The sequence below is a fragment of the Cetorhinus maximus genome, chromosome 17 (assembly GCF_964194155.1).
Source record: "Cetorhinus maximus chromosome 17, sCetMax3.hap1.1, whole genome shotgun sequence".
NCBI lineage: Eukaryota > Metazoa > Chordata > Chondrichthyes > Lamniformes > Cetorhinidae > Cetorhinus > Cetorhinus maximus.
The window spans coordinates 83,361,163-83,375,378 of record NC_135895.1 but is presented as its reverse complement, the minus strand read 5'-3'; the positions used below and the strand labels follow the sequence as shown (position 1 = coordinate 83,375,378).

Here is a 14,216-nt window from a genome sequence, read left to right as displayed (position 1 = left end):
CCAGGTGCAGTTTTATGTTGATTCAACTTTTCAGTAACAATTTGATGCAACTGGGTGGCTTGCTAGGTCATTTCAGAGGCCAATTAAGAGTCAAATACTGAAGACCCTCAACCCTGGAATAATTCTTGTAAATCTTTTGTGCACCCTTTCTATATCCTTCACATCTTCTCCAAAGTGTATTGTCCAAAATTGGCCACAATACCAAGCCAGTATTTTATTAAGGTTCACCATGACTTCCTTGCTTTTTTAACCCTATTCGCTTTTTATTTATAAAGCCTATGATCCTTGGCTTTATGCCTCTTTAACCGCTTTCTCAGCCTGCCCTGCCACCTTCAACGATTTGTGTGCATGTACCCCCAGGTCTCTCTGTTCCTGCACCCCCTTTAAAATTGCATCCTTTACTTTCTATTTCCTTTCCTTTTTTCATACCAATATAAATTGCTTCACATTTCTCTGCATTAAATTTCATCTGCCACATGTCCACCCATTCCACCTATGTCCGCTTGAAGTCTATCACTACCTTTCTCACAGTTCACAATACTTCCAAAGTTTTGCGTCATTTGCAAATTTTAAAATTGTGCCCTGTACACCCAAGTCTAGGCCCTAATACTGACCCACCTGGGGAACCCCACCTTCCTCCAGCATGAAAAACAATCACTCACCACTGCTTCCTTTTCCCTGTAACTCATCCAATTACATATCCAGGCTGACACTTTCCATTTTATTCCATGTGCTTCAACTTTGCTGGCAAGTCTATTATGTGGCACTTCATCAAATGTCTTTTGGAAACCATTCGATAACCACATCAACCTCGTTAACTTCTCTGTTACCTCATCAAAAAACTAAATCTGGTAGGTTAACCATGATTTGCTTTTCATAAATACATGCTGCCTTTGCTTAATTACACCTGTCCAAGCGCCTGTCCAATTTCTTCTGGGGTATTTATTCTCAAAGCTTTCCCACTACTGAGGTGAAACCAACTGGCCTGCAGTTTCGAGGTTTCAGCCTTTCTAAACGAGGGTGCAACATTTACAATTCTCCAGTCCTCTGACAACAGCCCCCGTATCGAAGGAGGATTAGAAGATGATGATCAGTACCTTTGCAATTTTCACCCTTATCTCCCTCAGCATCCTCAGATGCATTCCATCTGTTCCTCATGACTTATCAATTTTAAGTACAGTCAAAGTTATGTCCATAAGACATGAAAGAGATCATAAAATGTTAAAATCAAACCTTACTTATGCTTATTTAAAAGTGGGCTTTGCTGGACCAAAAACATGGCTGCTACAGGTCATATGATTTGCAAGTTGGCTACAGTTCTAGAAACTTCCAACAGTAATTGCTTGTGGAATCTTACACCTATCATTGCTTGTAGAATCTTACACCTATCAATGTGTGGACCCATTACAATCAATGAAACAAGGGAACAGCAGATGGTCTGTCTCTCCAGCCTGGACTTATAACGAAGAGAGAGCCATCAAAACATTGTGGGGGACCTGAATCTTTATTTAGACTGGCCCAATCAAATTGGCAAAGGTAGTCTGGATGATGAGTTTGTGGAATGCTTTCATGACAGTTTCCTGGAGCAGTTGTAGAACCAATTCGGGATCGAGTATTGTGGAATATGGCACAGTAAATTAGTAATGTCATCGTAAATGATCCACTGGGAAACAGTAATCATGATACAACAGAATTCCATAGTAAATTTGAAAACAACATATTCCAAGCACAAACAAGAATCTTATACTTAAACAAAGCCAATTACATAGATTTGAAGGGGGAGCTGGCTAAGGTTGATTGGGTAAATAGACTCAAAGGTATGGCGGCAAATAAACAGTGGGAAACATTTGAAGAAACAATTCAAAATGTTCGGCTGGAAAGATCCTTCTATGGTTTACTGAAGAGCTTAGTGGTGATGTATTACAGTTCACTCAGGGAATTTGAGTTGCTGTGGCAACATGCATGCATGTTGTGCTCTGGAATGATGGTAGATTCTCCAATCTTCTTTCTATTACATGGCTGAGCAGGAATCTCACCCGCTCTTACCACCTGCCACCAGCATATGTTGGAAGGATTTACAGGTTGATACTCAACCTGTTTGGCTGCTTAATGAATACGCTTTTCTTGCCGATCAAGTCCTGAGGTGGGACTCAAGTCCGGAGCTTCTGGCTCAGAGAGAGGGGCACTACCACTGTGCCACAAGGCCTCCCAATACTAAGGAGCTTAAGGATGGATAAAAGAAGAGGCGTATAATGTTGCTAAAACAGTAGTAAGTCTGAGGATTGGGAGTTTTAGAAATAAGCAAAGGGCCACCAAAAATTTGACAAAGAGGGGAAAAATAGAATGAGTGTAAACTAGCCAAGAATATAAAAACAGATTGTAAGAGCTTTTATAATGATGAGGTGACTCCATCAACACTCAAGAAGCTCAACGCCAACCAGAACAAAGTAGCCTTCTTGATCAGCAACCCACCGACCATCTTGACCATTCACTCCCTCCACCACTGGCACACGTAGTGTATACATTTACAGGATGCGCTGCAGCAACTTGTCAAATCTCCTTCAACAGCTCCTTCCAAGCCCGTGACGACTACCAACCAGAAGATCAAGGGCAACTGGCATATGGGATCGCTACCACTTGCAAATTCCCCTGCAAGTCACACAGCATCCTAACTTGGAACTATGTGACCATTCCTGCAATGTCACTGAATCAAAGTCCTGGAGTTCCCTCCCTGACAGCGCTGCAGGTGTGCATGCAGCAGTTGAAGAAGGCTGCTCACCAACAACTTATCAAGGGCAATTAGGGATGGGCAATAAATGCTCACTCTTGCCAATATTGCTCACATTCCAAACAAATTTTTAAAAATCCTCTTCCCTCATGCCAACCTTCCACTTTGGCATTTACGCTTTCAGATGCCCAAGAGCTGCTACCTAGCCAGCCAGTGCAGCCTAACAATGAAGGGCAAGAGCAAGGGCACACTCCTGATGAAGAAGCACCATTGTTGGTCTGATGCTATCAGCCATCAGCTCAGATACTGGTACTGTTTGTACTTTAGAGGGTGGCATAGAGGTAGAATCAGGATCTGATGAATCCCTGGGCAGAAGCAGGTTGTAGCCAGGCTAGGGGAAAGGATAGTTTGTATGCCAGTTCCCCCAAATATGAAGTTACGGACAGGTTCTGCTGTAGTGGACTCAGATGAAGGCTTTGACAGGGTGCGTGCAGGAAAATGCTGGCCTACATGCACATATGTGTATGCTTGATGCATTGGCAGGCCTGCCAGAGAGCCTGCTGTCATTGTCAAGGAGCATGGAGGAGTCCAGAGTACCAATGAGTTTCACAACATTTAAAGTAGAGAATTTCAAACTATTCTTTATTCATTGCAACTAGGTATATGAGGTGTGGGGTCCACTGCATTTTTCAAAAGCAATGTTTCACACAGTGGCTCTATAATCTACCTTTCAAACATGACACCAATCATAATAAGAGTCCTGGTTCCTCCTTTGGTTTGTGTTATATTAGCGAATCTCAGCAAAGGGAGATCACAGCTACAACTGAACTTGGTATTCCCTGAACTGTGAAGAAAAGAATAAGGCAACCAGAGATCTGGCTTATCCTACAACCTCTCTGGTAAGTATATTGGTTTTGGGTGTCTGCTCAAGATTGGATCAGGTACTGCTTTGATGGACTCGTCACCTAATGTGACAGCACTCTTTGTTCAGGTTCACAGATAAAGGATGGATACCACAGTGCAAGCAGTACCCAAGCAACTTAACCAGGCAAGCAATTAGAGTAGAAAGTTAACTATCAACCAGTTGGTGGCATTACTATTTTTCAGACATGTTCCACCTCTCAGTGCAGTATTCCGTGCTCAACAACAGCAAACATTGGAAATTCATCATTGCATGAGTGTCCTCACAAAATCTCTTACCCTACTCTTCCTCTGTGTAGGTCACTGATCCATGATGGCTCCGGTTTCAAAAGTGTCCACAGCAATCTTCCATCATGCCAAGTGGCAGTCTGTGTGCATGTGTGAAGATTTTGGGGGCAAAATGGCTGAGCCTGGGATGCTCATGAGGATCCCTGAAGGCAAGTTTGGACTCAAGTTTGGCAGCTCCAATGGGAAAATAGTCCATCAATATTTATTTGATCTACCAAGCCACACTTAAGCTTGTTTGATGCCTTTCAGAAGTCAAAACAATATAGTGCCAAACAAGGCTGGCTGTTTTGGATTGCTTAGCTCGAGTATCACTATACACATAGAAATTACTAAATATTTTCAACTGGAGCCCAAGTGTGTGATTTCTAAGACAGAAATCAAATTGCCCACTTAATTTGATGACTTGTAACCAGAAGTTTGGTCATCAGCAAAAGCAAATGTTGAAACTCAAGCGAGGAATCATACAAGATTGACAGTGAGTTCATTAAATACATGTATATTTGAGAATAATGCCTCTTAAGCTCAATGAAGTAATTAATTGTTAACCAGTTCCTGTCCTGCATCAAAATGTTGCATAATTGTAATATGCCTGGCAAGACAATGGACATTGAAGTTATATTTCTTTGTGTTGTCCTATTGCCTATTTCCATTTAAGAGTCAGTTTCTAAATAATCAACTGATTTGTCAGTTCCATTCAATGCTTTTCCAAGAAACAAACTAAGATAAAGGGCTCCCTACATGGAAGTTCAGAACTGAACCCATGACTAACTATATTCCCGTTTGATTCATTCAACATGTTAAGTCAATTCTTGATTAATGGCACATTTTGAGAACTGCACGTTTAAGGTGAATTTTGAGTACTCAATTCATATGATTTTTCACCCCTTATAGTTTTACAATTAGCTAATGATTTCATGAGTTGGCCAATCAAGGATCTGCTCACCTTGTCTTCAGGTCAGCTGATGTGAGCAATTATATTGAAACAAGAGTATAATTTTCTCGTGGTGAATTCTTGGTGGTGTTACTGCAATATTACCCCATTCACTACAGATAGCTTTTTTAAAGCTTCAGTAATGAGGTGCCAATTAAAATCAAGACATGCAATGTTGTGCATATGGAGAAGAAAAATAGAACAAATAAGAATTAGAAGCAACAGTTTGATTTTATTAATTAGAGAATACACCACCTTGAATGGAGATGTGGAGTCCTCCATTCCATTCGCTTTCTCAGAAGATCCTGGGCCTGAAATACTCCTCCTCCGCGGTGAACGTTCTCCAGGTGGCTCTGCAACAAGCAAGTGTTTAAAGTCAGTTTCGACATCCAAATGCGCACAGCACTGTAGTAGAAACACAGTTAACACAAAGACTGCTTTCACTGCAGCTTCGCATGGCTGGGCAGATACATAAAATATTTATACATACATTCTCCAAATTGGACATAACCCAAAATTGGAAATTCGAATTGGACAGTAACACAAACAGCTCATTTACCAAACTGTGCCAAGAATTATTTTCAAAAGCCTTTGTTGACATGACCTACACTGCAGGTTGCGCAATAAAACATTGGCCATGGGGTTGTTGGATTGGAGGCCAAGAATTGTAAGAATCATCTTGGGGCAATTATGTATCTATCATGGAGTCAGTTACAAAACAGCATTCACAGTGGTCTGGGACCAGATCCCTTGGCCACCTTGTTGGGCAATGAATTGCGAATGATATGGTGGACTTGGAAGTAAAAAAAAAGGTTCATGTTGTTTACTATTACAGCAACTTATGATTCGAATTAGGTCAGGCCAGGAACTGCAGAGGGCCATCTCAGAGGGGAAATACCTCAATGCCAAACAGGATACTGCTGTTTCCCCCCACAATTCAAAACCAAAGCTGCACATTACAAATGAGCACACTCCCACGATTGTTTTCAAGAAACAAGCTTTCTTCCATGAAGAGTGTTATTTGGCATCTTGGTCATTAATGCTCACCTACATAGTGAATTCACCATCTCAGTCATTACAGGAACTTTAATCCTAACTCCCCCACATATCATTGTTCACTGCTCTCCATGAAAGGTATCAACCTGGTCATTGGGAGGTATGCAAGATCACCCACGCAATTTTCCAGGGGAAAGATGGGTCCTCAACTTGTCAACTGCCTTTGAAAGGTACAGGCGAGGTCACAATGCATTAGAGGGAAAAATGGGATCATCCATGCAAGAAATTTAACTCCGCGTCCACTCAATACCAAGTGGATGCAAAGCAAATTATTTCTCTTAATCCACTTGGAATAAATTGTACTATCTGAAATTGAGAACGGCAATGTCAATGATCGTCTATTCACAACAATGTACAAATCATATGGGCATGAGAGTTGTTCGGACTCGAAACGTTAACTGTATTTCTCTCTCCACAAATGTTGCCAGGCCTGCTGAGCTTTTCCAGCATTTTGTTTTTATTTCAGATTTCCAGCATCCACAGTACTTTGCTTTTATATCCACATATTAATCATGCCAGGGAGCTTAACATCGATTGGGCTGATTTAACATTATTTGAAATACATTCATGTTTTTGTCGCTGTCCATAGACAGCTGCACCTAGAACAGAGGCAATCAGCTGTTCCTTGTGAATGCCTGGACAATGTCAGTGCTGGAAGTTGCCATCTCTATATATGTCCAAGCAGCCTGATTGCAATCTTGGATTTGAGCAGAATTTGGCTGGTCCCAAATGATCACCTATTTTGAAGGTTGCAAATCATCATCTTTCCTTAAACTCATCACTGTGGTATACAGAGTTGGGGAATATGTAACTTATGTTGCAGGACAGACAGCCGGAAGCAGAGACTCGAATGAGTGCCAGAAATGCAATTTAGCAGGAAAGCAAACTTTCCACTTCAAACAGGCTGGCCATTTCTCTTGTTACAGAGGTGCCATAAATACCTGCCAAATGATGGGGCATTTCTTTGCAGTGATATAATTTATACTTGCCTTCACATTCATGTGGACAATAATTTCATTAGAAATAGCCTCTAGAATGTAGAGACACACACAGTAACTGAACCCCAATATTTCAATTCAGGAACATTAGTGCTTTTCAGTTCTTTTTCCTCTTTTTAGTTAAAAATGTTGCCTTCTTTTTCCATCTCCATGTCCCAAGGGGAGCCTACTATCTGTTCTTATTAGCTTTGAACTATAGCCTGTGAATCTGCACTTCTATGGGTAAAAATCTCCTCTTCCCACAGCAACACCCCTTCATCAAGTCCACTCTGATGCTGCTCATTCTTAAAACCACAGGCAACACTGCCAAGAAACCAATTGCAATACTTTAAATGTGGCTGGCAAGGACATTACTAATTATATTAAAAGCAAGATTGTGTCAGCATGCTCCAGTCAACTCCACTTGCAATAAACGCATGCTTAATAAATGGCTGGAACTGCAGCCAAAATACCTTTTTGTAAAACTAATTCTACTGATAATATAGGAGGAACATTTATTTTATATACTGTTGTCAAATGCAATACGCATTAAAAATTGGAACTTCTTGATTCCTGGTCTGGGATAGCTGTTCACCTTCAGAAGAATTATGGTCTTAAGTGTCAATAAAGCTGGAATGAGGTCATAGAGGTTGTGGGGGGTGGGAGAGAATAAAATCAGCCAAGATTACTGTTTGATGGCCAGTTCGAAGAAGGGAAAAAGAGCGAGGGAGGAAGGGAGAAGGGAAAAAGAAAAGAGAGGAGTGAGCAAAAGAGGGACAGAGGGAGAGTGTATGTGCACAGTACAGTGGATAACGGGCATGCAGGACATAATGTGGCCAGAGGAGGTCAGGGCTTGAATTGCCTGTGACATTCCCATCCACTCTCAGGGCAAACAGACAAGCAAATCTGTTTGGGCTTACATGTGAAGAAATAAAGTACTAGCAGTTGCCTGTATTTCTTGCAGGAGCCACCACTGCCCGGGGATTTGAGGTTGGGAGAGAGAAGGAAAGAAAATTATGGAGAAGGAATGGGGCACGAAGAGAAGAGCAATCCAGGAATTTCACACCCAACCTATGAGAACTGTTCTTACACTGGTGGCAGAGATGGCAATGAAACATGCAACAGTATCAGGGAAGGCTGTTTGTAGAACTTCTTGGGCACAAATTGGCTGCCAAATCTGCCTACATGACAATAGCAACTATACTTCAAAAGTACTTCACTGGATGTGAAGCACTTTTTTTTCCTTTTGCTTTGTATCAAGGAGGCAAAGTAGCAAGAAGTAAATATTTATGCAAGTTAGTAACGCAGGAAAGCAATTCATCAATAGCAGCACAAGCTGCATCTCGGTTACATAAGGTTATACCAAGGACGTAGCACAAGAACAGGCCAATCAATCCAAATGGTCTGTGCCAGCCTTTATGCTCCACATGAGCCTTCTCCCAACCTATCTAAACCTATCTTCCTATTCTTTTCTCCCTCATGTGCTAATCTAGCTTCCCTTTAAATTCACCTATGCTATTTGTCTCAATACTCCTTGTGGTAGTACATTCACATTCTTAACACTCTAAGCAAGGAAGTTTCTCGTGAGTTCCTGAACAAAGATAAAATGGAAGAACGCAATCATCTATCTACAGAATATAGGTAATGAGTGATTATGTCATAAAAGACCCAGGCAGTGACCTATCCAGTTTTGCTCATGAGTGCTCAAAGCCCAAACTGCACACCACTGGAGATAATTTAATCCTGTATATTAAAGGTCAAGGAATAATAAGTTCAACAAGAGCAAAAGACAAAGCGACAGGGCCTGAAATCAAAACCTGCATTCAGTATGTTATCATTCATAATTTGTGTAAATCAAAGAACAAAAATATTGGGTGGGAAACTGGGATGCCCATTCCAGGTGCTATATGGGCTACTAATGCTCAAAAGTGAGCCATTTCGTAAAAGCATTTGTGCAGGTGTGCACCCAACTACCAGTAGCAGCATGTTTATATTTTTGATTTGCCATCAAAGTAATCTCCAAAGTAAAGTAAAAAAAAAACAAAAAATAAACAAAGTGCTAATCCAGCCATCTAACACATTTTGTAACCCATAGGTGGCAGTTTCAGACCAATGCAACATCATTTTAGGCTGGAACTGGAACAGTTGAAGTGCTCCACCCAGGCTGCAATATTCTACAGTAAAGTTGCATCACTAACATAGGCCTGTATGGTCCTTCTACAGTCCATCAGTAACCTTTTAATGCTATCCTGCCTCCAGCAACTGGCGAAGGCCCTACTCCCTTGACCTGAATGTGTAACGCAAGTAGAAAAAATACACTACACTGCTAAGAATTCAACATGGCTGCAAAACTATCCTAGGCAGTTCTTTACATTCTTATACTTCCAAATATAAGAATTTGGGTAAAAATCCTGGAACTCCATTGCTAACAACACTGTGGGTGTACCTACACCACATAGGCTGCAGAGGTTCATAATGGCAGTTAACCACCATCTTCTCAAGGGCAATTAGGGATGGGCAATAAATGCTGGCCTGGCCAGTGACGTCCACATGCCATGCATGAATAAAAAAATGTCTACTCAAGGCATGCATATTTGTTTAAGCTGCTGTGCTTTTGAAACAGCATCTTTTATTTGTCCATTACTTCTGACAAGTGCACACACAAGACAGGTGGATACAAAGGGTAGAATTCAGATCTACAGTCAACAGTAATCACTGCATTTGTTTTACAGCAAGTTTTGTCAAGGGAATAAGCAACAGAACAGTCACAAACAGCCTGACTAATGTGGAGCATAAACACTGCATTACCTTAACCATCAACGTTGCTGCCTCCTCTGCTCAGTGACCCAGTGCTGCCATCCCCAAACAAGTGTGATGTATGACTCCAGTTTATTCAATCGATAGCTTTTTCCCCCACAGTACCCCATTATTCACAGATGATTGCAAACGATTCAGTGCTCACTATTTTCCATATAGCTACAGTCGACAGGTCAGACAAATAGCTCAGGAACAAGTGCTGACTGAAAAGTATTTCTAGCCAACATTCAATATATCAACACCAGGAGTCTGACAGAGCAAGGTGATGCTAATTTATTTGACATTTTCTAGGGCTTGAACAAATCTTTCTTTCAGTTACTTGCATTTAGGTTAATCAAAGAAGTTACTCTATTTTACCATTGAACCACAAGCAACAAGAGTATGCCATCTCTCTGTTATGATCACAATGAACTTTGGGGAGAGAGCAGGGTAGCAACATTTGTTTTGGGTTGCTGAAAGAAAGACATAATGGGGCCCTGAGGGAAACCTCCTTCTGCGCTGTAAATTTCTATGAGTCATGGACTGTGATTTACAAGATGGCTGTTTTATTCAGGCGCAAACCCCAGAACCCGCCCAATAACTAAATAAGTGAAATAAGACTGACAATGGAAACTGTTATCACAACCACAGTGCATTTAGAGTTACAATCTGAGAGAAGAAATATCAAACTCCTTTGTAGGAAACCAGTTATGCATAACATCAAAACTTACAATTCTAAAAGACATAACAGAAGGCAATCAACACCCTTTCAAAACTCAACACAACTGAAGTAATCCACTTGCAAAAAATAGATAATAAATCTTTACTGCCAGGTTCTAGAGCCTCCAGTTCCTGCCCAATTCTGGCCCCACCATGCAGCATTCCATTCTGGCCCCACCACGCAAACCTCAGGTTCCTACCCAATTCTGATCCAGCGAGCAGTCCAGATCTAGTCTAATCTTGGCTCATTCTACAGCTTCAAATCCCAGGAAATCTCAGCCTGACAAATAAGTTGGTCGTCCAAGTTAAATCAACAAAGTCAGAAGGTAATCGTCAAAGTGCAAAAAATAATTACTAATCTTTATTACCTGATTCCCCTTTCCTGCTCAACTGCACAATACTGGTGCAATTCAGTGACCATCAGAGGAAATGTGTGGATTGAGTTGCTGCAATACAACACATACTTCAGACAATGATGCCTGTCAGCTTGAATTAGCTTTTGGTTACCAACAGGTTCTGGTGTATATGCAGCAAGTATACAACATATTCTCAGGCAGACCCAGCTTGTTTGCCTTTGTGTGTCATATATGAATTTGAAATCAGTGATTCTATTAATCTTCATGCACCTCAAGTTACGGATATTAAATAAGTTTGGCATTCCACCTGATGATTTATACAATTTATGTTTCAGGATCTGTACCAGGGTTGGCAGGGCTCACTGGTGCATGCAGGCCACAGACCATTGTTTGGATATATTTGTTGCAGTGTTTCTATGCACAGAACACATTGTTGTGTACTTTACTACATCTTTGTGGTTTCTAAAATGTACGCATTCACTCGGTTCTCTGGATCTGGCAAGAGATTATCCTGGGTTTAATGGTTCAATCAACCACAGCACAAACAAATAATAACACGAGTCTGCAGTAGTTGAATTTAAAGCACTGAAACAAAGAAAGTGAACCTGAGAACCATGAAGAAATACTCATCAGTAGGCTTACTGCCGATCTTAAATTGCAACCCCAGTGAGGGAATCTACATACAAGTCATATCACTAAAGTCTGAGCATTTTGCAAGGCATCGCAAACCTCAAGAGTCACCAATCATTTGATTTTGAGTTGGGGAATCCCAGCTTTTGAATGGGCTATCAAGAAAGTAATAAAAAAACACAAATATTTCTTGTAAAAGGTCAATTCCACCCCCCCCACCCCCACACCACCTGGTTTACAAGGTTTTGTTCCCAACAATTAACGTTATGAAAGTTATTAACAAATCCTCTGCATAATCAAAGCAAACGTCAGAACTCAAGTCATGATCCCATTCACCCTCTTTGTCCTGTGCCAACCCACCCTGTCTTGATTTGGACCTGGAAACAGACATTGCTCTCCAGTATTTTCTAATAAGCAAAATCTCTAGGATGTATGAACGTTACCTTCCAACAGGCCTGCCTAGAAAGCGATTAGTTATGTATGCTGAAAACATAGGCTTTTTAAAAATCTTATGAAACCCTAGTGACTTACCAGTAGTACTGACAGCAGAGCTGGGACTTGGCTGGTCTCCGAGACAGCCATATTCGCCGGAGGATTGCACTGTGCACTGGTGACAAAATGAAAGCACCAGGGTTGACAAGGGAGATGTTATCGAGTGTGACTGCATTGGCACCGAGTTGGCACCAAGTTGAGGTTGGCCCGCAGGTGAAAACAGTGGCTGGTGATGCAAACAAGTGCACGTTACAAGCACTGTGATGTAAACAAATACAGTATATGATATGAGTGTTAGGTGAGTAACACTAGGATGCTGGGCTTTGCAGTGATGAACCAGTTTATTCACTAACAGGACTTTATTAGCTAAAAATCTGACCCCACCAGAAACACCACCAGCCCAGTTCACTCAAATTTTAGCACTGATGCATGCAGCAATCTTTTATCTTTAAAAATATTAAGTAGAAACAAGGAGAGACAATTCACAGTTCAACTTCCTCATCTCCTTCCTCAGTGCTATTCTCAGGAAGTGATTGTATTACTGTTGGGAATGAGCAATTTTAAAATACTTAGCTAAGATGACAAACTCTCTCATGTACGCTGGGATAATTGTCATTTTAATTCTATGACACAGCATGCTAAGCAAAAACAACACTTATGGCTATGCTGCATTCTCTTTCTTTCATTTTCTCTCCTTTATCCAGCTGCTCTCCTAAAGATGCTAACACTTGTGGGGGCGTAGTTTCAGGTAAAATAGTTGGGTCTGTGTTAACTCACTCAAGCAGCCTTCTTACACCTGCGAGTTTAAAAAGTGAGACAGACTGTTCAAACATAGAGTGCACCTCAACCAATCTTGTCCTCATCAGATACCCATACAGGCTCATTTGCCAGCAAAAGCCTCATTACCATACCAGGCAGTGCATTTACCTACCTATCTATTGGACACTATTCTTTAAAAGGAATGCAATCTCATCCTCTTCCTGATGGTTCAAGGTCCAGAACTGTTAGTCTCTTAAACTGTCAGAAGATCTTAACTGTGACAGTTAATCATAAAAATTAAAAGCAGAAACAAAAACTGATTAAATATTTATACCAAGGTCACTTCTACACATCCAATATAATACCTGCCATCACCACGGCCAAACATTAAGGAATATCTAACTGATTTTGGAGATTTCATCAAACACAATAAACATTTGTTGGTTCCGACAAAAGGTCATCTACCTGAAACGTTAAGCCCGTCTTCCTCGACCCACAGATCTTGCCTGATTGACTGAGCGTTACCAGCAATTTACTGTTTTAATTACAATGCATAAAGTGTTTGGGTTGCAGATAGTCTTTCAAAGTCTCAAAAACTGCCACAAATGAGAAAGGGGTTTTGATACAAAAAAAGCCAGCTTTCACTCTGGCAATTGTAAATCCCAATTAGTATGCACATGAAATAATTAATTTTCCTGTCCAAAGAAAGAAAAATAGAAAAGGAGTAAAATTAAGAAGGAAGAACATAATCAGACAGAACACACAATTAATCACGACTTTAAATGGCAAAAATATTTAAAATCCACAGTAAGCCTGCATGAGCTACACCACTCCCTGAGGAAAAAAGTGCACTAACATTACGCACAGCTCTTTATTCCCATTAGAAAATTTACTACAGTACTTGGCACATACTTTACTTTCCTCCAAAAGTGGGGCTTTTCCTTTCTCAGCTCCCCATAAAGACCAAGAAAATCCAACACAAAAGAGCACCTATAAAAAGCTTCTACCCAGCCCTAACAAAAACACTTCCTTCACTCAGGATCTTCTTTGCTCCATCGATAAACAGGGGCTGCAAACTTGAGGGGTCACCATGTCACAGCAAAGACTGCAGTCCTGAGCTTCAACAGCTGCCTCAGAAATGGGCCACGTAACAAGTACTCCTGAAGGTGCCTTCACATTTATAAGGTCAGCAAAAAAGTTCATGATTATCAAGGCAACAGTAGAAAATTCTCATTTCATGAAAAACAAGGCAGAGGAAGCCTAGTGTTAACTCCTGATGCAACTCCTTCCCTTCCCCCGAAATCCTTTGAACATCAGCAATTCCACATTGTACTGCAGCAAATGGGCAAAACTCCCCAACAGATATAAATAAACACAGCATTGTTCTACATATTCTAATTATCAAGCACAAATCCTGAGCAAGTAAAATTATTTTACAGTCAGTGATTTTATTTTACAACCAGACAGCAGTGCAGTCCTCCTTTGCAGAAATCAACTCCAGCGCAGAGACATCTGCCGTTTCCTTACTGCAAAGTGGGAATATCTGAAATTTCCTCTGTGCC

General features: G+C 40.9%; 1 protein-coding gene across 7 annotated transcripts in view; it reads right to left on the bottom strand.

The window, feature by feature from the left end:
* rasal2 (RAS protein activator like 2) overlaps positions 1-14,216 on the bottom strand; it is a 392,247-nt gene that overhangs the window by 143,499 nt on the left and 234,532 nt on the right. For all 7 annotated transcript variants that reach the window (XM_078561546.1, XM_078561543.1, XM_078561542.1 and 4 more), the window contains one exon: positions 5,124-5,221. In XM_078561546.1, the coding sequence (XP_078417672.1) occupies positions 5,124-5,221 (98 nt within the window). The remainder of the gene's footprint in view (positions 1-5,123; positions 5,222-14,216) is intronic.